Raw genomic sequence first — 25093 nt, forward strand, 5'->3', positions numbered from 1 at the left:
ATGGAGAATTGTAGTTCGGAGCAAGCAACTTTCTTGAATGTTAGTTGGCTTGGGTGCGTTGATTCCTAAGTGAAAATATGCATGCGTGGTGATAAGTTCTTGTCTTCTTGCATGAGTAATGCCAAAATGAAACTCCAACATATGATAAGATCTTTTTTAGTTTCTGGAAAGGAATAAAATCTACTTTACAGCTTACTTGAGAAATTTCCAAGTGTTGGCTTATAATTTCACTTAATATGTATATGACTGAGCTCTACAATTTTCATATGCTAAATGATGAGGTCTTTAGCAAATTAGTGCTGACAACCCTCCAAAGTTGTTTTAAACCAGACTTATTATCTTACACATGTTTTATTAGTCAGTAGGTTTTCATCCAATGTGATATGGAGCTGCATCCCACCATTTAATTGAAGATTTAATTTTCATGGAAAGTTTTTTATCAGATACTCTTGTGGAAGAAACTAGCTTTTGTCAGGAACCACATATCAACAAGTTCAATACTCTTCCTAGAAGAACCCTAATTGATAACTAGCAGTTCACAGCTTACAAGACACGGCAAGATAATATTTATAGGGCTAGATGAATTTTTATTTCATATACTAAGATCTGTACATCATATCAGCTCTCAGAATGCTGTCATACCAAACAGTTATGGCATACTATTGTGCATCCATTGGACTATGGTTCACAAGTAGTGCGGTCACGTGTGTCGAAGTAGATAGGAAAAGAAAAATGTAGCTATCAAGAAAGAACAAGAATAATACATAATATTTTTTATTTTACTAAAAAAACTTATTATAACTTCTTCTTTAGTATGAATGTATTATATTTATATAGTCTCCATGAATATATTATATTTAGTATGAATATCTCTTCTCCAATTTTTTTTTTTTAAGAATCAATAATCATTTTGGTTCATTATTCAATAATTAATTTAATTTATTCTTCTATAGAACCTTTAATTTGTTTTACCTCTTGATCTAATAAATTTCGAATTAAGAAGTTTAATTTTAACATTTTTTCTCAAATTTGTTTCATGTCAAGATTCATTCTTTTGACTTTATTGAAATATTTCCAACTTGAGGAGGAGTTTTATGAGTATATAAATCACTCCGCTTTTTTATTTTTTGATATAATCACGTCTAAAATAAAATATAATATCAATATAGTTAGACTTTCTTATTTGGTTAGATTTTCTTTTTGTATATGAAATGTCTGAAGTAGTCTTTTTAACTAAATTACATAACAAATACAAGAGGCTACTATTGTAATATATTCTGCTTCACAAATGAATAGAGTAATTATAGATTATTTTTTTGAAGACTATGTAATTGATTCACTAAGTTGAAATAGAAATCTCGTTATTGTACTAACTTTCAACTCAATCACTATTACTGAATCTAACGAGATCTAGCTTCGAAGTAGAATATGTCATAGTTAATTATTCCCTTAATATATCGATCGTAATATTAATATCCTCTTACCAACATTCAAGTGAGATGCTTTTGGATTTTCCATAAATCTATTAAGAGATGAACTTTACATCTGCAACTTTCTCCTTTGCTGTGGGAATCACAGACTTCCTGCTCTAACTCGTCGATAGGTTAACGACAAAGAAAGTAAACAGATATAGTTATTGCAGAAGCAACAGAGCATGACTTCAGTTTTGGCTAAGTGGCAACGCAAAATTGTGATGTTTTAAGCATTAGACTTGGAAGGAAACCCATTGTAGGCAGCAAAAGAAAGGAGAAAAAATCAATGGCAAGTTGTCATCTACATTTACTTTTTTATCTTCTAAATATCCTATCGTAGAAAACTACATTACGGGATTAAAAAGATATATACTTCATTTTGACAGATCTAAACATCAGCCTCTACCGATTCCTGCACAATACTCATTTCATCGACTAGGATGTCACGTGTCAAATTTTGATTAAATATCAATAATGATCCTACTTCTATCTTCTCATGTTATGATTATGTTGTTGGAATTAATGTATCATGAAAAAAATAATTATATTAAGAGATGAAACACATTAAAAGTTTGAACAATAAATCAAATTGATTATAGAATAATAAGTAAAATTAATTATTATTTTTTTTAAAAAAGATAAAAATCTTTTGAAGAAGAGAGATTTATGTTAAATATAGTAAATGTGATGTATCCATACAGATTATATAAACCACGTAAGTTTCCATTTACTGAAATAAAGAATACTTTATCATATTCTTATTCACGTGTGATCTTTTCTCAATATCTACTTCATTATTTGATATCATAGCTATGTTTATCTTCCAACTTAAAATCTCTAGATTGATAAAAGAAATTATTATATATGGTACATTCAAATAAAGATTCTTTTATGCTCCCAAAATATGTGTAAGTTCTTAGAAAATATATTTGTTGAATCAAGAAAAAAAAGTAATTAATAAAAAAATAACTTAAGTTGAAGTTAATAATAATATACACATCAAATCTTTATAAATCAATCTTAATCTTATTAACTTCCGATTTGAGACTAATCAACGTATTACAATTTTTCATACTTAAGGACTCGTTATCCTTGATGTCAAGGTTCAACATAATTTAGATCAAACCCTAACATAATATATATGAGACATAGTCCAATAATAATAGCCTTTATCTACTTGAACCTTCTCATTCATACTCAAATACTAATGATGTTTTGATATCAAAATATCACAAACCTAATAGGTAAATTGATCTATCGTTTAGTTTAAATTATTGATCAAAATATCTAAGTTAAAATTAATAATTATATGTTCAGTCATCAATTTTATTCCAAGTGTAATAATAATCACAGACTGTGTTATTAGAGCAAGTGGGCAAGTGATTTAACTAACACATTGCTTTGGAAACGGATAGTCCGAGCACATTATCTTTCGTTCGTTCTTACCATCCAAGGCATTTAACCCAATTCCCCTCTCTAATCTGCACCATGGCTTCTCTTTCAACAGTAGAAGAGTACTTCCACCATCAATCAGCCTCCTTTCTTATGGTTTTTGTAGGGGTCATTAGAACCAGATACGAATACCTGCCATTACTCCAAAACTTAGCAAAAGACAACAATACAAATGGGTGGTGAGCACCCCACCGCAACGTAGTTCACAGTAAGTGTTCGTCCTTTTCATAATTAGTCAATTAAAAGCATCTATAATTCATGTATCATCGCATATCTAACAAAAGATGACAATCGTCCACAAAAAAAGTCTTCCAAAAATAACACTTTAGCTCTCATCTTGCCAAGGTTCTCCAAACTAGTTCTACACCCAGCCATTCCAACATCCTTCTTCTTTTTTATCTTATGAAACACCATGCTCTTATTAACATCATACTGCCTCTCGTGTAGTGTAATTAATTACATTCGAAATTGAATTAAGTTAGATTCGATTAACAAATCAGCTCGAATCGATTTAACAAAGAAAAATCGAGGTGAAAGCTAAGGAACGGAGGGCGAGGAGAACCGAAACTAATCGATTTAATAAAAAATAATTTTCAAATCATGAGCTTTTCATAGGTTCCAATATAATTTAATGATGATATTTTCGTACAAATGAAACAAAAAAAAAGGTTGTATCCGATAAAAACGAACGGGGGTATATTCCGTAAAAAACCAATAGTAGGGTGCTATTTGGTAAATTGACCTTTGAGGATGCGCTGAAACAAACTCCTTTATTTTTCGTGTTATGATTTGATGAGATCCATCTCCGTCCTTCCAAATCCAAACCCTGTTTCTCGCTCGCATAGCTAGGAAAGATCGATGGAGACCACCACCGGCGAAAGGCGCCGAGAAGAGGGCTCATCGAGATCCCTTCCTACCCAGAGGAACGACGACGACACCGAGAAGAGGGGAGGGCTCATCAAGATCCCTTCCTACCAAGAGGTCTTGGGGACCGCAAACTCCTCCTCCCCTAAACCTCACAACCCTTACCCTTCCTTCTCCCAAGTCTTCTTTATCAAATCATCGGAGTTCCACACGCCGCCGCTCCCTTCTCTTCCACCTCCTACGTCCAGTGCCGTTGACCCCCCTCTTTCATCGACGCCGCCATTTTCGTCCTCTTCTGCCGCTGCTTCGTCTCCCTATTCCTCGGGGAGCGCGTCGGGTCAGAACCGTAATGCTATCCTTGTAAGCCACCGACAGGTGAGAGCTTTCCTCTTCTTTGGTTCCGAAAATTTCCTCCTAGTTTAGGGTTTCCCTTTTGTTGCATCACCGGAGTTTAGAAATTTGTCACTTCAATTGGCTTTCTACGCGCAGAAGGGGAATCCGTTGCTCAAGCATCTTAGGAACGCAAGATGGACGTTTGCGGACGTTGTGTGCGACTACTTGCTGGGCCAGAGTTCTTGTGCTCTTTATATAAGGTACACACGACGGCTGTTATTATTACTTTTTTTTTTTTTTTTCTCGAGAGCTTTCTTTTGTTTTCTTTTTAGGTAGCATTCCGAAAGTGAGAATTGCGTCTATCATGCTGTAATCGATGGCATTTGTTATAGTCTACACAGTCAACTCTGGTTGGAGCATATGATACTGATTTGCACCCAAATCTATGTTAAACATCTTAGCTCTTCCATTAATTGCATACGTCTGAAGTTTGCATTCATTCTATGATAACATAAACTTCTTCTGTTTATATGTTTATAGTGATATTATTAGAATAACTCCAAATATTAATAAAGAAATGTAATTTCAAAGAAGTGAGGAGTAGTAAAGAACGATACAAGAAAGAGACATAACTTTCTTTGAACATTCTTTTAACTATGTGTAATATTCTGCTCAATTGTGCATATATATATATATATATATATATATATATATATATATATATATATATATTAACAGACCTTTACGAATGTAACTTTAACAACTGACCTTAATAAAATAATTACCTAAACCATTTAACAAAGCTGCTTTTTCCTTTTTCTTCCTTTTTTTCTTTATGGCTATTGATTCATACTGTTTCAAAAACACTAACTTGGTTATGTCAGTTTCAAACAAAATTTAAATTATCTTTCTATCATCCTTTCTTAATTTAATTCTTGTTTGAGACTGACCTAACCAACTTGGTGCTTTTGAGACGATGTGAGTCAGCAACCATAACATAAAACAAAAAAGAAATAAAAAAAAGAAAAGTTGCCTTTGTAAGGTGGTTTAAATAAATCTTTTATTAAGGCATGTTGGTAAAGTTACATCAGTAAAGAGTTGGTTAATGTCATTAGTAGGTTATATAATATAACATTACCAACCGAGTAGAATATTTCATATAGTTGAGAAAAATTATAAAAGAGAGTCATTTTATGTCTCTTCCATTTTTTACAAGTAAAATATGCACATAAGGACAATTTTTAAGTCACTGTACTTAAAGATATGTATATATGAAAGTAGTACTTAAAGATATTTGCTTTAAATCATATAAGATCTTTCATAATTTATGAACTTTCTTTCAATTTTTTTCACAAATTTAGGTGGTTCAAAATAAATTTCTTCTTTTAATTTACAATGTGAAAATACTAATTTATTATCTAATGATACATTGATCAATTATTTTGATCTACAAATAAAATACTAACCTCACTGATTTTTATATATAGCAACTGCTACAAGTACCACATCATAATCTATCGTTTATTGTATTTATAATCTTTTGCTACTACCATCCTATCTCAATTTTGTTCTGTAGATCCACACTACATGCTATCTATCTCCATTTTTCATATTATCTATCCTTAATCTTTAAAGATGCTTGGATCATCATCTACAAGATGTGCAAAGTGTACTAGAACATATTCTACTCCATCATTTGTAAGTTCATAAAAAATAGTAAAATAGTCTTTCATCCAACTTAATTGTCTTCTTATTCTTTTGGGATTTCTAGCAACTGATACATATGGTAATATTGAAGGTTCATTTGAAGTTGGTCGACTTGGAGAACCATTAGCTAGGGATGAATCTCCTTCGAAGTTTGAACGTACTTAGTTGCTTATTTTGTTCCATAGTTTGCTATTTATCTGTATTTTTCAAGTTATTTGTAATAAGTTTATTTTTATCCAAAGTCTACTCGAAAGCAAATTTTGCTCTATATGCTTGCAAGCGCACCTTTATTTCGCACCTTGGTATATTTTCTGAAGGATCGACGAACTATCACGGGATGTTTGGGCTGTAGTGATCTAAAAAATATTGGATTCTACTACTTAATAAATAAGTTTAATTGCTACTTTATTTTTCTTCCTATGATCTCCCAACTCGATCTTTTGTCTTTTTATGAGAGAATCTTCTTCTTTGCTTGACTTTTTAAAACTTTTATCAACAATATCCTGAATATCTGATATTTGAAACATACCTCCATCCGAAAACTTCAATTATCATAATCTTTGGCAGTGAAGCATGCAATCTGAATTTGAAATATATAGAAAGAAGCATGTCGATGATTTGGATTTGTTCTTCATTGATGTGATGATCAATTCTTCATGGTCATCATCTCATGACCTCTTACACTATCTTTCTCTGTTTTTTCTCTCCTTACTTGCAGGATCTTAGAGCTCTAATGCTAGATTAGGAAAACACCCTCAAATATTGGGAGAAGAATACAATTTTGAAAAAGTGAGCAGGAAATATAGATTAACAAAGAAAAGTCATAAAATGACTCTTTCTGATAATATTTTTCAACTATATGAAATTAATAACTCACTTAGTAATGTTACAAACATATAACCTATATGTAAAGATATTAACCGACAATTACTGACCTAACTTTAACAACTGACTTAATAAAAAAAAAATCTGAACTGACTCACAAAGGCGCCATATATATGACATGTTGTTTTGTGGCTTTGGCCTGCAACTACTCGAAGTTATACTATTAAGCTGTTTGTCAATCTTTTAATGCATGCGCCCACATGAATCTGTTTATATTACATGATTCTGCTGCATCTTGTCATGAAAGTTGCTGAGATTTTGACAATTGCTTGTCATCATTTTGCTCTTTTAATAAGCTTCTGATGTTTGCAGTCTCCGCTATCATTTGCTCCATCCAGACTACTTATACTATCGAATAAGAGAATTGCAAAGGAACTTTAAGCTGCGTGTTGTCTTGTGTCATGTTGATGTGGTGAGCTTAAGTAACTTGTGCTTGCAACTTCTTGTTTTATTTCAATTTTTTCTTTTAGTTTGTCTTACTATATTGACTTTTAACTCACCTGGTTTATTTAGGAAGATGTGGCCAAACCTTTGCTTGAAGTCACAAGGACAACAATGCTTCATGACTGCACACTACTCTGTGGATGGAGGTACTACCAATGCATTTTGCAGTAAATTTTTGTGATTATTTTATATGTAGTTATAAAAATCTGCTGGAGATCAATTGCATGTCAAATTTGATGCACCTTTGTGTTTGTTTGTAGTTGTTCATGTGAATGCATGTAAGCTGTTACTACATGACATTATTTATCAAACATATTGCAGATAGTCTTTCACCAAAAATGCTCAGCTTGAGTCCAAAGTGTAAACTTTGTGATATTGATGGATATATTAATAAAAATAGTCAAATGCTAAATTTCTTGAAGCAATATATGCTATAGCTCATTCCTTGGCAACCTGTAGAACTTCAAATTGACAATTACTTTGTTCTTTGTTCTAGAAAGGTTCTCTCGGTAGTTTAGCATTGTATGACAGTTTCTTTAACCATTTATATACTATAGACTTCCACTCAAACTAATTTTGGGATGAATTGGAGTTAAAAGAAAATAATATCATTTACAACAAATATGAAAATAAATGATGTGATAATGTATCATTAGCACATCTTGCCTTGTAATTTACCTTTGGCGAGGGACAAAAATATCCACACTATTGTATAAGTAGGATTATTTAAGTTCTACCATTCTAATAATGATATACATGTTGTGCTAGTAGAAGTATCTAGCATTATGCAAAGAGAAAATCTAATTTTTGAAAAGGTACTTTTGTACTCCTTTAGTGTTAAATAAGATTCTAATTGTCTGGTTAGGATGTTGGTTTAGAGCTAAATGTTGTCAAGCTTTGCATTTGTCTTAGTGTGAGATGGTGTTAGACCAAGAGGTTACGAGTTTGTCCAGTTCAAAATGTGTTGCACAGCTACGTTGGAGGCATGTGCAACAAAGCATCTCCAAAACTGAAGTTAGCTTTCGAGTCAATGGTGTTGGTTGAATGTCGAGTAGTAAGAGCCAAATGTACTAAAGAATGAGTCTCCTCGCAGAATGTACTCGAGGGACCTTTTTGTAGTGACGTTTAGGACTGTTGCACTTGAAGTTGTAACTTATCATGGTTTAATGTCGAAAATTATCATCCATCTCCTTGGGTGTTAGGTATAATCATGCTGCATCAAATTCAGAGAATATAGTGCAGTTGTTAGCCATGTGACAATGAGGTGTCGACCACGTGGTGTCAAGGTGTTGGCCACATGATGTTTGGTGTTGACCATGTGGTACTGGATGTTGGCCATGTGGTGTTGAGTTGTCGACAGTCCTTTTGTCGCCCCCTATTGTGCTTCGACATGTAGAGCAAAGATGGGGCACGATGCAATTTTTGTTACTACTGACCATGAGGAAGACGATTTAGTCGCACTGTCATCAAAAGATCACTTTGGGTCAATTCAGTTGTATCGTTGAAAAAACAGTTTGAGCTAATTCGACAATGTTGTCATCGAAGTAGTGCCTTGGGCCAGTTCGATCATGCTGTCATTGAAAGAACACTTAGGGCCGATTCGATCATGTTGTCATTGAAATATCACCTTGGGTCGGTTCGGCCACATTGTCGAACTTGGGAGTGTTGGTTGATTCAGTATGATTGTACCGCTTGAAACTTCTTTTGTCGTCAATAGAGTTAGGCCACATGGCAAATGAGTTGGCATATCTGCTTATACATGTGAGCTGTCATCTTCGCCTTGGCTTCCCGTAGGTGTGCAGTTCAGTGATTGCATCAGATCCAGTTGGATATGATTCCTAGCATTTCGTACTGATGGCCTAACATCCTCTATACTTGGCATATTAAGGAGCTCCATGTGATCATCTATCAAATCGTCATGATTTGAAAGGTTCATAATTATGGCTTTGGATCATTCTTGCCTAATTAGGTGTTGCCACCTTAATTGTCCAAGCATACCATGGGGTAAACAAATTGTTGATGGTAACCCAAGGGTCATTTAGCCCCTATAAACATTGACCTTGGCCTATTCGTTCACCTCATGTTTCAGATGCTTTAGAGCATTTGGGACTTCTGATTCGGCATATTCAAAGAACTTCGAGGTTCGTCTTACAAGGTTTGAATGTGTTTCTATTTATCTTACTCCAGCGGTTCGGACTCATACGGTTGGCAAGTTTTGTCGTTGCCTTTAGTGTTGGTAAGGTAAGCTTCCTCATCTAAAGGGGTTGAAGTTGCTCTTTTGAGAGAGGCTATCCCTTCAGTGGTGAATCCCTCGAGTAGTAGGATTTTGTAGTCCTTGATTGAGTTTTTTAACTTAGGCTCTTGGATTTATACTTCCAACCATGTTATAGAAGCCTTCCACATCCCAATTGAGTTCGAGTTAGTAATTGCTTGTGCTGGTGATCGGTCCTATTCGTCAAATCACTATTTATGCACGGGCATTGATGTACCAGATGGGGAATTCAGTTTCATCTACTCAATCTACTTTAGGGTTTCAACTTTCTCTCTATCTGATCTGGTCGTAAAGTTAAAAGAGCATTGAGCTCCAACATGCGCTAAAAGAGAAGGTACTTTTTTCGTTTCTTCAAGGAGAGGTGGCCTATTAGATTGTCTTAGGCCATTTGGAAGTTTTCCAATACTGTCCACCCCCCCGAGGTTGCATGGGCTACAGGATCAATTTCGTCGGATTATTTTAGCTTTGTCCGAGTCATCGCTTTCTTTCATGAGTGAGCAATGGCTCGTGGATGTAAGTATCAACCCTATGTCTCGGGGTTGGTATCTACACCTTTCACCTTTTATTCCTTCAACTTAAACTCGATGTTAATTTCTCCTTTGGTGTGCTACAAACAAATCTTAGAGGAATCATCCTCAAGGCCGCATCGAGTAAAGGTCTACATGACACACCCTTCCTGATCATTGCATCTAGAAGAGTAGGGAACCTAAGAGCAAGGCAGAGACTAGGCCTCAATGAATGTTCGAGCTTCCTTTAGGCCTCGGATCTACCAACCTAGAATGCTTGAAGATGAGAGGAGGGCCTTGGTATAAAACTTGGCAAATAAACGTCAGGCAGGTCCTCCACCATCACCAACCAACGTCGAAGGATGAATAAGCTTCCTCTTTGGCCTGCCTAAATGAGTGGGTTACTCCCACCTTACCAAGGAGGAGTCCTCCAAACCTATCGAATCCTCCCACACTAGGTCTCGGCATGAGGAGCAACACTAATAGTTGGAGGGCTGAGACCTCCATCTTCCTCGGCACGCACGGGCATCTATTGCCCATCAGTGATTTAAAAAGTGCTAGGCACCAAAAGGCGTCAAGGTCCAAAAACGCTCGAGGCGCTAGGCGCTCGCCCGAGCGAAGCGAGGTGCTAAAATATAAAAATATATAATATAATTAATAAATATAATTATTAAAAAATTTAAATAAAAATATGCTATTAAATTAAGAAAATCTAAGATACAAAATCACAATGTCACATTAACAAAAAGTTTCAAAATTCAAAACAATAAAATTTTACATCAAAATAAAAATTAACAACATTAAAATCAAAATAATATATTATTAATCTATTAACAGTATTGAAAATTAATCATTTTAAAATTCAAATAAACTTAATATTAAGAGTATACTGTATACTGAGCCAGACCTAAAATCTTGGTTCGGTCACTTGGTTTACCCAGGCGCTCGCCCGAAGCGCCCAACGCCTGGGCTCGGGCGAGCACCTGTTTGAAGCGCGCCGCCTGGGACATTAGCGAGGCGCTCGGGCCTCGCCTCGCCTCGCCCGAGCGCCTAGGCGAGCGCCCGAGCGCCTCTTTCAATCACTGTTGCCCATAAGTTTGCTCAATCAAGCAGACTTCATTATGTTGTGAATTGGCGCCGAGTTGGTCCAAAAGGGGTGAACATCCCCTCCAATTAAATTGGGAGATTACCGTGTCTAGCCGACCCTAGGAGTTTCCACGGGAGGCTGCCCAGTGGAACTGGGGAGTAATTCTGGGTCTAGCGAAGTGCTTGTACGTGAGGTCCAATGAGGACCTCGTGACTGTTACGCACAAGAATGCCATTATGGTAAGAAACTATAGATCGAGACTTTTTCCCTTGAATTTTCTAGGTTGTATCAAACTTGTCTTTTTTTGCAGAACCACCATATCATGACGATTCTTGTTAATTGAGCCCAAGATGCCTCGATTACTATGTTCGCCTTGATGAGTGAGCGAGACGACTTAATGAATAAGGCGACCGAGTGGGACTTTTATCATGGAGGAGTTATAGCAGGAAGGTGAAGTTGAAACACAACTAGTGTCAGGGCTCTAGAGTTGGCTGGAGGTGGTCAGATAGGTGATGGAGGAAGCTTGGGCTGACAAAAGTTGAATCTACGAGATGGCATTGAAGGCCCAGTTCGAGATCACCTCCCTCCAGTCCGAGGTTGCATCCCTTCAGTGCATCATGGAGGGCCTTGCCAATCAACTCCAAGCTGAAGAGGCCTATCATTCTAAGTACAAGGTTGAAGGGATGACCAAGTACAAAGTGTCCCGAGGGTTTGAGAAGGGGTTGACCTGATTGTCATACAACACTTTCGATTTTGGGTATCAACTAGCAATCTTCTGGACATGCTTTAACCACCTCGGGCAGGCACTTCCCAGAGACCCAAAGTTTAATGCCTTACCGACAATGATGTTCCCTTTGTCAGATCGGATGGAATCAATAGTCGCGTGAGTCTTTATCTCTTGTGGAAGGTGAAATCGAGCTTGGTGAGGAGTTGGAGGCAATGTTAGCTGGGGACGACGTGGTTTTCCTGAGACATGCTTAGAGAGGCTCTCCTAGCGCCAATTTGTTAAGGCAAATTATGGTTGTTCGATTAAGATGTTGATTTGGAACGAATCGAGGTCCTACTAAGCATTTGTCTTAGATGGTGTTAGACTAATTATCTCCAAGCACATCCAATTTGGAATGCATTGAACCTTGCAAAACTATATCGGGGCCATGCTCGACATAGCCCCTCTGAAGCTTAAGTTGGCATTCAAGTTAGTGGTGTCGACTAAATCCCGTGTTTGTAAGAGTCGAATGCACTAGAGAATGAGTCTCCAAAAGAACGTATATGAGGGATCTTTTTATAGTAAGGTTTAGGAGCGTTGCATTCGAAGTTATGATTAAATGTTTGAAATGGTTTGCCTGATGTTGGGTGTGATCGTGATATGCCGAATTCAGATAAGCATGGTCGTGTGTGGAATTTGGAGAAGCATGGCTGTGAACAGGTTGTAACGTTCTGAGAGAGAAGTTGCGTCATCTACGTGGCAATGAGGGGTCGGCCATATGGTGCTGAGGTGTTCGACCACATGATGCTAGGTGTCGACCATGTGGTGTTGAGGCCATGTGATGTTGAGGTGTCAACCATGTGGTATTGAGGTGTCTACAGACCTTATATCGTTATGCCCATATCATTTAGAAAAGGGAGAGGCTTGATCAATATATCATCTTCTATGCACCTTTTTCAGCTCATCCCTTGATGAATGAGAAGCTCTTTTTCCTGCAATTGAATCTAACCTTGTCAGTTCTTTTTAATTCAAAACCATGTAGATATTCAAGCATATCTTATTAAATTTATGTCAAATTTTAAAGTAAGCCAAGAAAAAGGAAATATTCTTGTGGGCATTATGGATTCTTGCTGTTGTTTTTGCAAGAAAAAAGTCATTAGTCTTGTGAATCTTCTAGGAATCATACTTCACAACTAACTTTCTTTCCAATTCTTTCAAGGACAACTATCACATTTTGTGGTTGTCGATGATTCTTAAAACATGACCATTAAGTTTTTATTTTATTATTTTGTTATGTTTATGTGGCAATTTATTCAGTTCAGAATCGATGTTTGTTTTTTTGAGAAATATTCTCAACTTATCTGGTCTTTATTGTTTTTTTGTGTGGTATTTTCTCAAAAAGAGGTTATTTTTCTCTTACAGACACTATTTCTCTCTGGCATTTCTTCTCAACTGACATATCCACCTATAAATGCTTTTAGTTAATGCAACATGAAAGAGATCAAATATTAACTTATTGTCTTATTTTTCTGACAAGGAGTTGTCCATGTTGCATACATTGTGTAAAAGCTCATTCAGGTAGTGAGTATTTCACTACTTTTCTGCAGGTTTCTAGTTTCAAACTTTCTATTTATGGAGATTTGAAGAAATCTGTGAAGGTTGCAGACATATTGTTAATTTGCTTATAGTTTAAAGTTAGAAATTCTTTTTATATATACAATTGCAGAATTTTCTTGAAATCCTCTTTCATTTGTGTCTAGCTACTCTTTTGGTATAATAGGTGCAGCTTAGGTGGAACACTTTGAAGAATGTGTTCGGTACTTGGAAACATTTTGTTTCTTCTTAGCTACTCTTTCATTTCTTTTCCTAACATTTTGTTTCTTCTTAGCTTTGAAGAATGTGGTCGGTACTTGGAAACATTAAAAGTCTATGAAAACAAACCCTCTGACAGCATCCGAGAGCAAATGCACAGCGACTATCTTTCACGGGTATTTTTTTTTGCCCAGATTTTATATACTAGCAAGGTCACTTTTTCTTTATTGGACACATGCAGAAAAAAAATGAAAACCTTCATTGAAGTATACATATATACGAGTACCTCTAAGATTCCACTGATTTATCATAAATTTCGTGATGTTGACCATAGGAAGTTTCTTTAACATGCAAGGGCACAGAATTTCAGATCAATGCAATTTTCCAAAACTGCAGGCACCAACAGTTACTTTTATGTTACTTTTTCTAATCAATTGACATTTATACTTTCTACCTTAATATATAATTTTAACTTAAGTTATGATGAATTTCAGATTTTGTTTTGCATGTTTTGATTTAGTTAAATGCTGTTCTGCAGTTAACTCATGCACTTACAAGCATTCGACATGTTAACAAGACTGATGTGGTAACACTTGGTTCAACTTTTGGGGTAAGCTTGAAAGTTGAATTTTGTCTGATGTATCCTTTATTTTTTACATCTATTCCTCTGAGTATGCCCTTATGAAAAAAATAATACATTAATTTGCAACTTTTGACATACTTTTTCATCTTATGGCTACTAGATGAATCAACGCATAGTACATCTGAATACTTAATGAGCAAGATAAGTGCTCATTTTTCCCTAAATCTTCATATATGACAGTCCCTTTCGCATATTATGGATGCTTCCATGGAAGACTTAGCTCGTTGCCCTGGCATTGGTGAACGCAAGGTACTTCATCTTTGGTGAGACATGGTTATTCTACATATTATTTTTTTAAGAATATATATTTTTAATTTGTTTTTCAAGTTGAATATCTGAATGGCTAAACAGTTATACTAGCTTCCATTTCTGTTTGGATAATTAAACTAAGGACAACTATTTTCTGTATGCAAGAGTAATGGCAATATTTTATGTTTATCCTTCTTTGTCATTTTTCATCACTATGATAGGAGAAGTGGTGGTTGATTGATCATTCTAACTGCAAAATAGATGATTCCAGTCAGTCAATGTTTCTAGAAGTTTGCTTTACTTAATACTGAAATTTGGCAGTGCATTTTCCAGATGACTGAATTCTGTTTAAAGCATTTGGTGGTGCATTTTCTAGTAGTTTGCTTTACTTAATCCTTCTTTTCTGCTGGATGTCTGGAAGACTTTTGTGCATAAATCTGTTTAAAGCATTGATATTATATTGCATTTTGACAAAGTAGGTAGTCACTGCTAGCAACTGGATTCTGCTGCACACTGCAGAGCATATCCTGCTTCTTATCATATCTAAGATTCATAGGTGGGTTTAGAATCTGACAAGGAGTGAAGATTTAAATCAGCTAGGATCCATTCAATTCGGCTGAGAGATTTGTCATAGGACTGAACATCCAGATCAACTTGAATCTGGCCAAATTCAGTTGATCCTAACATAGACCAATGAGAGGATGGTCGAATGATGGGCCCCACTATCTGTTGGTCGGGTTTGGTTGAAAACCGTCAAGCAATTGCGGTTTTGCAATTAGATGTCATTTCCAACCAAGACTGGGTTTGGGATCGGGTTTGGCTGATTTCACTAACCATGGTTGTAAACATGATATTCTTCTTAGGACTGGCCATTTTCAGGCAAATTATATTTTCACCATAAGTAGGATTTTTTTCTTCTTGCGTCATAAGGCTTTCTCCTTCTGTTTCTATCATAACATTATCTTTTAAGATTTATCTTTTTTACAGCAATTATTACAGGATTTCATCGGTAGGAAATAATTATGATATCTAGTCTTTACAGTTCGATCATGACAAGCTATCCATTAATTCTAATTATTGTGCAACTTGACTATATTTTCTCGACCCATTGCAGATCTTTCCCATGGTTCTTTAGTTTGAGTTATAGCTCATTTTTTACCTTTATAATTCATTGTGATCGCATTTTTTATCATTTATCTACATTTTTATAACAATATAGAAAAACATGATTGAAAAACCTCAAACTTCCACATTAAGATGCTGATGGTTGTTGTAACCACAGAACCTGTAAGTCTTACACAAGGATCTGGTGATTCGGAGATTTTTGTTGGCAGTAATTTGAAAGTTAGTAAGTTTTCTCCACCTCTGTCTCATTGGTGGTTTATTATTGATTAAGCCAGTGAGAAATCTTAAAAATGGTTCTCTCTGATTGATACAACCGAGTGCTTGTGAATGTTGTTCAATCTATTTCATCCTCTTTTACTATGGAACATAAGTTTATGATGCCTAGCAAAGATTAGCTCTGTCAAGCTGGTGATTTTGTTTTTCGGATAGCTGAAAAATTATTCAATGAAAAAGGATTAAGATAGAGGAAGCAGGAAATTGAAGAGGTGAGGAATAAGGGTCCATGAATCAAGGTCTAATTGGGCATGATGTTCTAATGCCATTACTGTTGGCTGTTATGTGGTAGATTTAATCTCAGCAGGTCGCTTTACTGGATGGAATGGTTAACTGGTCAAAGTGACACCAGTTGGACTTGTAGGACGAGTAGGTAGGTGGGAGAAATCTATATGGACATGTCTAGGATTCCTGTTGGTTTAGATGACCCTTCTAATCGGACAATAGATTTTAATGATTTGTTCCTATGATTTGGAATTGCATGGTTCGTTTTACCCTTTTAGATTGTCATCCAATTCTCATGGTTGGGGTTGAACTTGAAGCTCTTAATTGCAGGTGAAGCGCTTGTATGATACTTTTCATGAACCTTTCAGACATGTCTCCGGTCAGCCTACTACTGTTGTTCCCGAAACCCCCATCAGGGATAAAAATGATGAACCTACTACTTCCACACATAATGCGGTTGAACCGGAGGGGCAAGGGCCAACTGCATCTAAACCTAAAAAAGATACTAATCTTAGCGTTAGATCAGCCCTGACTGCTGCCTTTGCCAAGTATCCCAGAAGGGTCCGGAAACAGGATATGAAAAGCACCTTGCTCGAACAAGGAAAATACAGCAATACGGAGGCCTCAAAAGATGGAGAAAACTGAGGTTTGTTAAACGATAGTGGCAAGAAGATAAGCCAGGATGATGATGATGAAGAAGCCATGAGTTTGTTACTTTCTACATTCATCACACATGCACAGCCTGCCTTCCTGCATTTATGTTGTACAAACTGTTGATGACTTAATATTGGTTTCTGGCTACGGTGCACAACTATTGTAGCTTTAGTTCCAGCACAATGGTAGATTCTTTTTATCCTATATATGACGAAAAAGGTTGCTTGATGCTCTTCTTGCCTGCCTTTTTGCATTTGATGAGTTCCCATATATTTTTCGTAGTCAAGAACAATATATCAGCTAGCGAATTAGTAATAAACATAAGACAGGCCAAAGGTATAATTTACGTGGTAGACATGGTAGTATATCAGCTAGCGAATTCCTGTGTCTCATAGCCGTCTTCATTATCATGTACAGTTATTCATGTTTACATATCCAACCAATTAGTAAGACAGTAATGGTGGCCTATCCGAGGCAAAAGTTAACCTTACTACCAAAGAAGTTGGTTTTCCTTAATTAAAAGAAAAAAAACTTCTCTTAAAGCACATCATACTCGCAAAGAGAAGTTGTCAGCGAAAGACCGAATAAGTGGTAGGTGTCAGCAAAGATGGGCAGATAGCCGTCATATTAATAATACGCCCGAAAAGCATCACGGCTAATAACAGCATAACAATGACGCAACACTGTTCAAGCTAACTCCTAATCGACAACTGTGGTACTTGGAAGACGACGAGGCTCTAACGAGAGAGTGACACATCAATTTGACACACGTTATGAGATGTCTGGTCGTGCCAATCTCTGGTGCCAGATACAAAAAGCCAGCGAGTCTCTATGTCATGAAAATTCCGTGTTATGAATTTTGCCAAACACAGATGTCGATGGATCAAGAAAACCGCCCCCCACCCCCGCCCCCTAGTCAGAGTGACTTTTATCCAATTCAACGGGATACCAAATCCCAGTGAAATCAAGAAAACCCCCCGTAGTCCGGAGTTAAAACAAGCAATAGCATATGCACAATTAAGCTATGATCCAGTGGATAAATTTCAAAATGTAAAACCTTGAAATGTCCACTTCTTTTTATAAACAATGTTTTGCCCATAACCGATTCAACATAGCCTCTCAAATTCAACTATACATGTATTGGTTCATGTGCAGACAAGTTGCTAATAATATTGAAGGTTCATGCTATTATTTGTCCATGTGCAACCTGGTTTTAGATCAACCACCTTAGACAAGCTTCAACGAGATCATTGATCAAAGAACCACAATCCTAAAACAAATATGAAAACATGGAAATTGATGAATTAAAGTCTGCACTTGTAAAAACAGATGAAGCCTTAAGACAAACCCAGTGTATAAAGGACAAATAAAAACTAAAATGATGGGACTATGAGTACCAAGGGGAAGCAAGAGATGAGATCATTCGATCTTGTCGTGAAGCGTCACCACCAGGTCATGGGCATCATCCAAAAGCTTCCAGACATCCAGCTGTCCAGCCATGCTATTGCACTCTCGTAGAATTTCATCCATGCTGCTGTACATCTCAATGATCAACTTCCTCCTCTGCAGCACTGAGGCTGCAATGGCATACAGCAGCAAGTCCTCTGTGGGAGGGGCACGCAACCTCATTCTCCCCCAAGCTGACTTGCCATATCCTACCCGAATTGCCGCCTGATCTGCCCACATTACCTCCCAGAGGCAGAGTGTCTGCTCGAAGATGAGCTCCCTTCGGAAAACAACCACCACCATTCTGTAGACAAAGAAGCAGTCTTCAGCTTGAAGCTTCTCCAGGTGCTGATACAGGTGTGAGTCCTTGAACTTGATAATCTTGGAGACTATGTTCAGTTGCCTCCGGATGCCTACCTCATCAAGCCTAAAATTGTGCCTAGCTTTCTTCATAAAACCGACAAAACACCAAAATGCCTCATGGTCCTCCTCCATGACAGCAAGGATAGGGGTCAAAAGATCACTCATACCTTGGCAATAGCCAATCTCAGGGTCATATAATGCATATGCCTCAAGAATGGCAACAAGACGTGCAGCATGGTAGATTCTGCATGGCTCCAAATCATCATAATCTGTCAAACCGACAGCACCAGCAGACTGGAGGGCTTTGACCTCAGGGATTGCAGCTTGAGCTGGAGAGTAGGCAATCCACTCTGCATTGGCTCGGATGGCATCTAGACGGATGATACGTTGCCATGTGGCAAAATCCTCAGCTGTTCGATTTGCCTTAGTGATGTTTCCCTTGACTGAAGATATCTTTGCGAATCTGCAATCCATGTTTGGTTTTGCAGGAGAGGACATCAGCATGCTTTCAGGTTCTTCGATGGAGGACTTACTGTCTGATGATTCCGTCTCATCTTCAGATACATCCAAATGAGTGAGACCACTGTTAACATCTTCATCCACGGTGGTTAAGTTGGAAGCAAATATTTCCTTGACTGGTTGCTCTAAAGTTTCATATTCTGTGCTTCCTTGTTCAATTGAGAGCGACTCCTGGGCGCAATAAACTTCTTCGGAACACACAGAATCATGTCCTTCCACAAAACAAGGACTGTTGGCATTACCCATTTCAACTATTTCTTTTAACTCCTTGTGATCATCCCTGCTAAGTTTCAAATGTTGCTGACACCGCCTCCTTAGTTTCTCATATTCTTTCCTGTACAAAGAGTGCAATAATTGGTATGTTAGCCTCAAGGTACCAGCAGCCAAAAGCAAATTCATAAGAATTAGAGATCGCCCTATCCTGGTGAACAAAGAGGAGCATAGCTGCTCAAACAATCACAGACAAACATGTATGTGCATGTATAACTTATAAAAACTGAAAATAATTAAAGGAGGAGAATAGGCCGAGTACCTTTTTTGGACTTGAATGGCATTTCTTTCAGCCCTTGAACTGTTCATGTCATAGCTGAACAAAGAAGCAAGACAATCAAACCACTGAATAGCTTCTAGTAGTGCCACCCAAGTTTAAAACCTATCAAAATATAATGGAAGAGAATACAAGACAGAGAACTACATATTATGAATCTGGTGTTTAAGAAAGCCATGAGATCTAACGTTTTTGTTCAGGACATGATATTTTAAACTTCATTAACATTTTGGCATGCAAGAGCTGTACAAAATTTGAAAACTTAAATGACATTGGAGCTGACTTGTATCATGAGGTTGTGCACATCCAATCCACCTAGAACCATAGTAGCAAAAGTCTAGTGCACTTGGCTACCCTAATATTTACTAATTTTAAAAGAACTTGACGAAAATATAAGATACTTGGATATGCCATTTAAATGTGAATATGAGCTTTTTCTCTCATTCTTATGTAATAATTCTTTTGATTTGTCCTGATTGTTGATGTAGTATGCAGTATTTTTTCATCAAGCAAATCCAAAATAACATTACAAGGTTGTTCACTTTGTGCCTATTATTCGTTTTTGACTTAAACATGACATCTCATTGGTTGTGTCCTTTAGACATTCCATGTTCATGTCTATTAGATGCATGCCTGGTGCAAGCCTTCAATAAGACAAATGAAACATGTTGTCAGTGGGGTATTAATTTCTTCTACTGGTATGTACTAAAGCTAAGCAGTGTTCTTGGTGGACCATTGTTGTGTCTAGTTACTAAGCCAAACTTCGACCAAAATGAACCTGAACACTGATTGACATGGGTCAATAAGCCTTGATGAGGGCTTCTATGGGCAACCTGCCTTACTTCCAGCAACTCCAGTCAATGGTTACCTATTGGATGATGAAGTGGCAGTCATATCAATGCCTACTTGGCATTATTCTGACCCAGAGATGGTGTTGGCTGAAGAGAACAACTTATCACATAATTTACAAAGGCAACATTCCTAATATGCAGGACAACATGCAATCCTAACTCAGAAGGTTTTCAAGTTCTTAAAGCAACTAGTGCTGCAGCGAACAGGATTGGGAATACAATAGATAGTTAAAGGAGGCTTCTGAACAAATCAGAAGATCCAAGCCTAATTTCAGTAGGACTGCAGCAGCCTACAAGTTGGAAACCAACTGCAACAAATCACGAAAGACTAAGCATGCTTCTACCAGTGATTTCAAAAGGCACTCGGGTGCTCGCCTAAGCGCGCGGGCAAGGCAAGGTGAGGCGAGGCCCAAGTGCCTCGTTTAATGTCCAGGCGGCGCAAAGAGGCGTTGTCTTGACGCTTTGCTCAAGCCCAAGCGTCGGGTGCTTTGTTCAAGCCCAAGCGTCGAATCAACTTTTTAGGTCTGATCCGGTCGCATTTGTGTTAGTTGATTCACAACCTCCCCCTCGCAACTTCCCCCAACCCCAACCCTACTCACAATTCCGCAGCCAACTTTTCCTCTCTGTTGCCGTTGCCTCTCTCCGCTTCCACTGACGCTGCCTCTCTCAACTGTCGTTGCTCTCCGCTGCTACCCGTTGTTGCTTCCATCGTCGTTGCTCTCCACTGTCATTGCCGCTGCCACTACCACTGCTCTCTGCTGCCATTGTCGTTACTCTCAGACAACAACCTCCTGTCCGCAACTCAGTTCTCTTCGTGACTCAGCTTCTCACCTCGGTCTCCTCATACTATACTGCTAACAGTAAAGAATATTTTTAAAATATTAAAATATATTTTAATATTTTTAATATTTTAAAATATATATTTTAATATTTTAATATTTTAAAATATTTATTTTAATATTTTAATATTTTAAAATATATATTTTATATTTTAATATTTTAGAGCGCCTCGCTTTGCTCGAGTGAGCGCCTAACGCCTCGAGCGTTTTAGGACTTTAGCGTCTTTTGACGCCTAGCGCTTTTTAAATCACTGGTTTCTATTAGCCCATAGGCCATGATATCCCGTAACAAGAAGTCAAATAGCCTGACTATCCAAACTCTGACTATACAGACATACTATATAGACAATCCATAAAGTTTGTACGAACAGGTTAGTGGAGCCCATTTGGGGATTGACTTAGGTTGTTTGATCCCTAAATAATGTAAGGGAGAAACAAAAATGTTCGACTTCATTGATGGATTATTTTAGACTAGTTCAAGTTCGTAGTTAGATCAAGAGATCTGGGCAATAGCATCCTAGCAAAAATATGTGCTTGTACTACATCTTCTCTTCTATATAACAAATTGTTTGGTTTAGTTAGCTAGTCTTCAGTTCAAATTCGAGAGGCTTTTTTTTCCACCTTAAATCAGAGAAGTAAGACCTATAGGCAGCACTCTTAACGTCAGCCACTTCATGGGGGTTTCCATTCAGACTACTTAGGTGGAATATTGTGGCCCATAGTTTGAACCATCTTCTAGCTTCTTCCCAAATGTTGGAACAAAAAAAATAATTGGGATTATTTCTTGGATATATAAGGTTAAACAGAAACAAACAAAATAGATCCTCCTCTTCATAGCAAGTATCGATATTACAAAGAAAGTATCTCCTCTCCATAGCTAGCAATGATATTTCAAAGAAAGTATCACCGAAAAGAGTTTTATCTTAGATTGATAGGTAAAATATCCAGTGGAACCATCTTTAACTGGAATTATATCATGTAACCAACTCCAACTAGATGAAAAAAAATGCTTGTCTTATAGTGACAATAACAACTACATCCTTAGTCCGTTTAAGTAGATGCACTTGTTCTCCACCAACTTTCCTCTCATTGGTGCTCCTATAATAAATTTATTTTTCCCCAATTTTTCATTCATTTGTCTAGGAAAGCATTAAGATCATATTTCGGAAAACTAAAAGATTATTGCAAGCTATGAGAATATGTAAATTTTTTATTGATTTTAACATATTATATTCAAAAGTTCTTGTATTATAGTCTATAGAGAATATTATTAAAAATATGCACTCTCAATGTTCTATCTGGGGATTGTAGCACTAGAAACAAAAGTGTAAGTTGACTGGTTAACAGACAACCAGAAGCAAGGAAATAATGGCCCCTATTTTTATCAATTCCCTTAAGGTAGAGGAAAAATTTTGATGGGATAAGCAGAGGGAAGAAGATAACAAGATGGTTCATAAGTCTTACACCCCGAGGAGGAAAGGCCAAACTTCATCTCTGATGCTTGGATCGATTCCCTGATCACAGGTAAAATGAATACATCAATGGAACTTCCTCGAACTAATCTCTAGACAGTTGAAACAGACCATATAATATAAACAAATGAGATAAATGAAATCAGTACTCACTCCACTACGAACTTTCTTTAAAAATTTCACTCCACCACCACGGAGCCTTCCATCTGGTGAGAAGAAATCGTTCCATTGCTGCCTAGTCAATAGATGTTTTCGTTTCCGCCGAGACCATGGTGATTTAAGACTACCTCTGAAAGAAAAAAAAAAAAAAAAAAAAGTCATTGATGTTAGTTAGCATGATAAAGCAGAAAAGGTGAAGGATATTGGCAGAAAGAAAATCATGATGTTAATATTTACTAATATCAAGGACAATGACAATCATAAAGGGCATTAAAAAGTTAGAACCATTAGTGAATATTTAACTTCTGATCAAGAACAGTATCTCCAACTTCATATTAAGATAACCGCTAGGAGAAAAATCGAGAATCAATTGCTGGAAACAGTTTTTAAGTCAGAATCGTATACGATCAGTTAATACCTATCACATGAAACTAGTAAGATGATTCTCAATGTCAATCACTCTGCAGAACATCAGAACATAGTGCTCAATGACATGACTAAGATCCACATACCCCAGCAAGACCAACAAGGATTAGCTAGTTATCACTTGAGATTAAGGTAGGAATTATTTCGGCAGACATCAAATTGATCTCTGGTTAGTTTTTCTTCATCTACGGAACAAACAATCACTTAGAATATACTGAAGTAGAGCAACTACAGACCTTCGCTAACAGCTAAAAATAGTGAATCAGCTACAGCATTCATGGACATATATAGCATGCAGACGCATGATCAGTAGGGAACAAGACACCAGGTTTGCTTCTACATATCAACAATCTTCTTATTTCGTGTGACAGTTTAAGCAACTGGTAACATACAAAACTCCAACCCTCTGTGTCTCTCACTTGTCCATATTGGAGAAGGGAAAACCGTTCTATTTAACAAGAAGTCGAGGAAATTTTAAAAGGTAAATCGAAGACGAGGAACGAGAAAGAATCAAGAAAAAAGAGAAAGAGGTGAAGAGGACTAACCGATCGGGAACAGGTGAGGGTGCGACAACGAGAAGAGATCTCAAATGGGTCCATGACGACTTAGGCGACGACGACGAAGATGGTGAGGACGAAGAAGCCGATGAAGTATGGGATCGTCGGAGAGCTTTCATCTATGAACACTTGTATTCGTTCTTCTAAAATGTTCGATCTTTCTTATTCCTTTTTTATCCTATTTCTCAAACGGGGTTTGGGGAAGCAACGGAAAGGGAGTTCCCTTCTTTCCCTTTTTTTTTTTTTTGTCTTTCTTTCTTTCTTTCTTTTGTTTACCTACGGGAGGAGATGACGAGGGTGGCGGCCAAGGCGAGACCGGCCATGGCCGTCACGCCCAGCGCTACACCGGCATGCCAACGCCCGCTGCCGCCGCCGGTGCCCAAGATCCAAGCGCCGCCACCGCTGACGCCCGCCGCCGGCCTGAGGAAGCTTCCGATCCCGTGCTCCACCCAGCCCCAATCCCACATCGAGTCGCCCGCCGCCCGGATCCGTTTCCAACCATCACAAGCGACCGCCTCCGACGGCCCTAATCACCAGCCCTAACTATTCCCTCCTATCCCTCTCTGTTTTAGACGTCTGTTCGGTAGAAACCGGGGAAAGTGACTCTTCGCACCCAGCAAGATAAAAGGGTAAAGGGTTTTGCCACACATCCCCGCAAGGCCACACAACTAAGAGCATGGAGAAGAGGATTGAGACTCCGAGGACAGTACACGGTACCTTTAAAATGATATTTTTGACCCCCTGAAAACTTTATTAGTGCCTATTCCGATAAGATGCATTCGACGTATTCACTCATTGAAGGACGTTCTTTAAACTTTATTAACATGTAAAATAATAAATTATAATATATATTATTTGAACATATTTTGATTGTTCGATTTGAGAATTAAACGAGTGAAAATGTTATTGAGTCTTATATCCAAATCATGTAAAATTATAGTGAGGCACTCCCTATGAATATCTTTCCAAAACTTTATATATATATATATATATATATATATATATATATATATATATATATATATATATATATATATATATATATATATATTAGGAATTAAATTTGAAAAAAATGATTCAAATAATTGACAAAAATGATAAGGGTTTTTTTTAGCTATTTAGATTCTTTCAAATTTATCTACAATCATTATTGGTAGAGGTTAACCTTGATTTATCGGATGGATGCAAATAATTGAAATATTTAA

The 25093-nt window shown here is 37.1% G+C and overlaps 2 protein-coding genes across 4 annotated transcripts; one reads left to right on the forward strand and one right to left on the reverse strand.

Annotated features, from left to right (window-relative positions):
* The first annotated feature begins 3707 nt into the window (after nucleotides 1-3707).
* On the forward strand, nucleotides 3708-16937 carry LOC103970985 (DNA excision repair protein ERCC-1). Of its 2 annotated transcripts, none has more exons than XM_065176217.1 (8): nucleotides 3708-4163; nucleotides 4278-4381; nucleotides 7026-7125; nucleotides 7227-7303; nucleotides 13617-13716; nucleotides 14079-14150; nucleotides 14364-14446; nucleotides 16386-16523. In XM_065176217.1, exons 1-8 carry the CDS (start codon nucleotides 3783-3785, stop codon nucleotides 16387-16389), a joined length of 921 nt encoding a protein of 306 aa, XP_065032289.1. In that variant the 5' UTR covers nucleotides 3708-3782; the 3' UTR covers nucleotides 16390-16523. The 2 variants fall into 2 exon arrangements, with proteins under 2 accessions (XP_065032289.1, XP_009383169.2); XM_009384894.3 differs by having other exon boundaries at nucleotides 3712-4163; nucleotides 14364-14432; nucleotides 16386-16937.
* Nucleotides 16938-17980: 1043 nt separating this feature from the next.
* Nucleotides 17981-24549, reverse strand: LOC103970983 (rab GTPase-activating protein 22). Of its 2 annotated transcripts, none has more exons than XM_009384891.3 (5): nucleotides 24165-24549; nucleotides 22900-23035; nucleotides 22739-22788; nucleotides 19570-19623; nucleotides 17981-19371 (listed from the first exon to the last, which is right to left on the reverse strand). In XM_009384891.3, exons 1-5 carry the CDS (start codon nucleotides 24353-24355, stop codon nucleotides 18129-18131), a joined length of 1674 nt encoding a protein of 557 aa, XP_009383166.2. In that variant the 5' UTR covers nucleotides 24356-24549; the 3' UTR covers nucleotides 17981-18128. The 2 variants fall into 2 exon arrangements, with proteins under 2 accessions (XP_009383166.2, XP_065032280.1); XM_065176208.1 differs by having other exon boundaries at nucleotides 23877-24308.
* Between the last annotated feature and the right edge of the window lie 544 nt (nucleotides 24550-25093).

This window comes from Musa acuminata, unplaced genomic scaffold (genome assembly GCF_036884655.1).
Source record: "Musa acuminata AAA Group cultivar baxijiao unplaced genomic scaffold, Cavendish_Baxijiao_AAA HiC_scaffold_412, whole genome shotgun sequence".
Classification (NCBI taxonomy): Eukaryota; Viridiplantae; Streptophyta; class Magnoliopsida; order Zingiberales; family Musaceae; genus Musa; species Musa acuminata.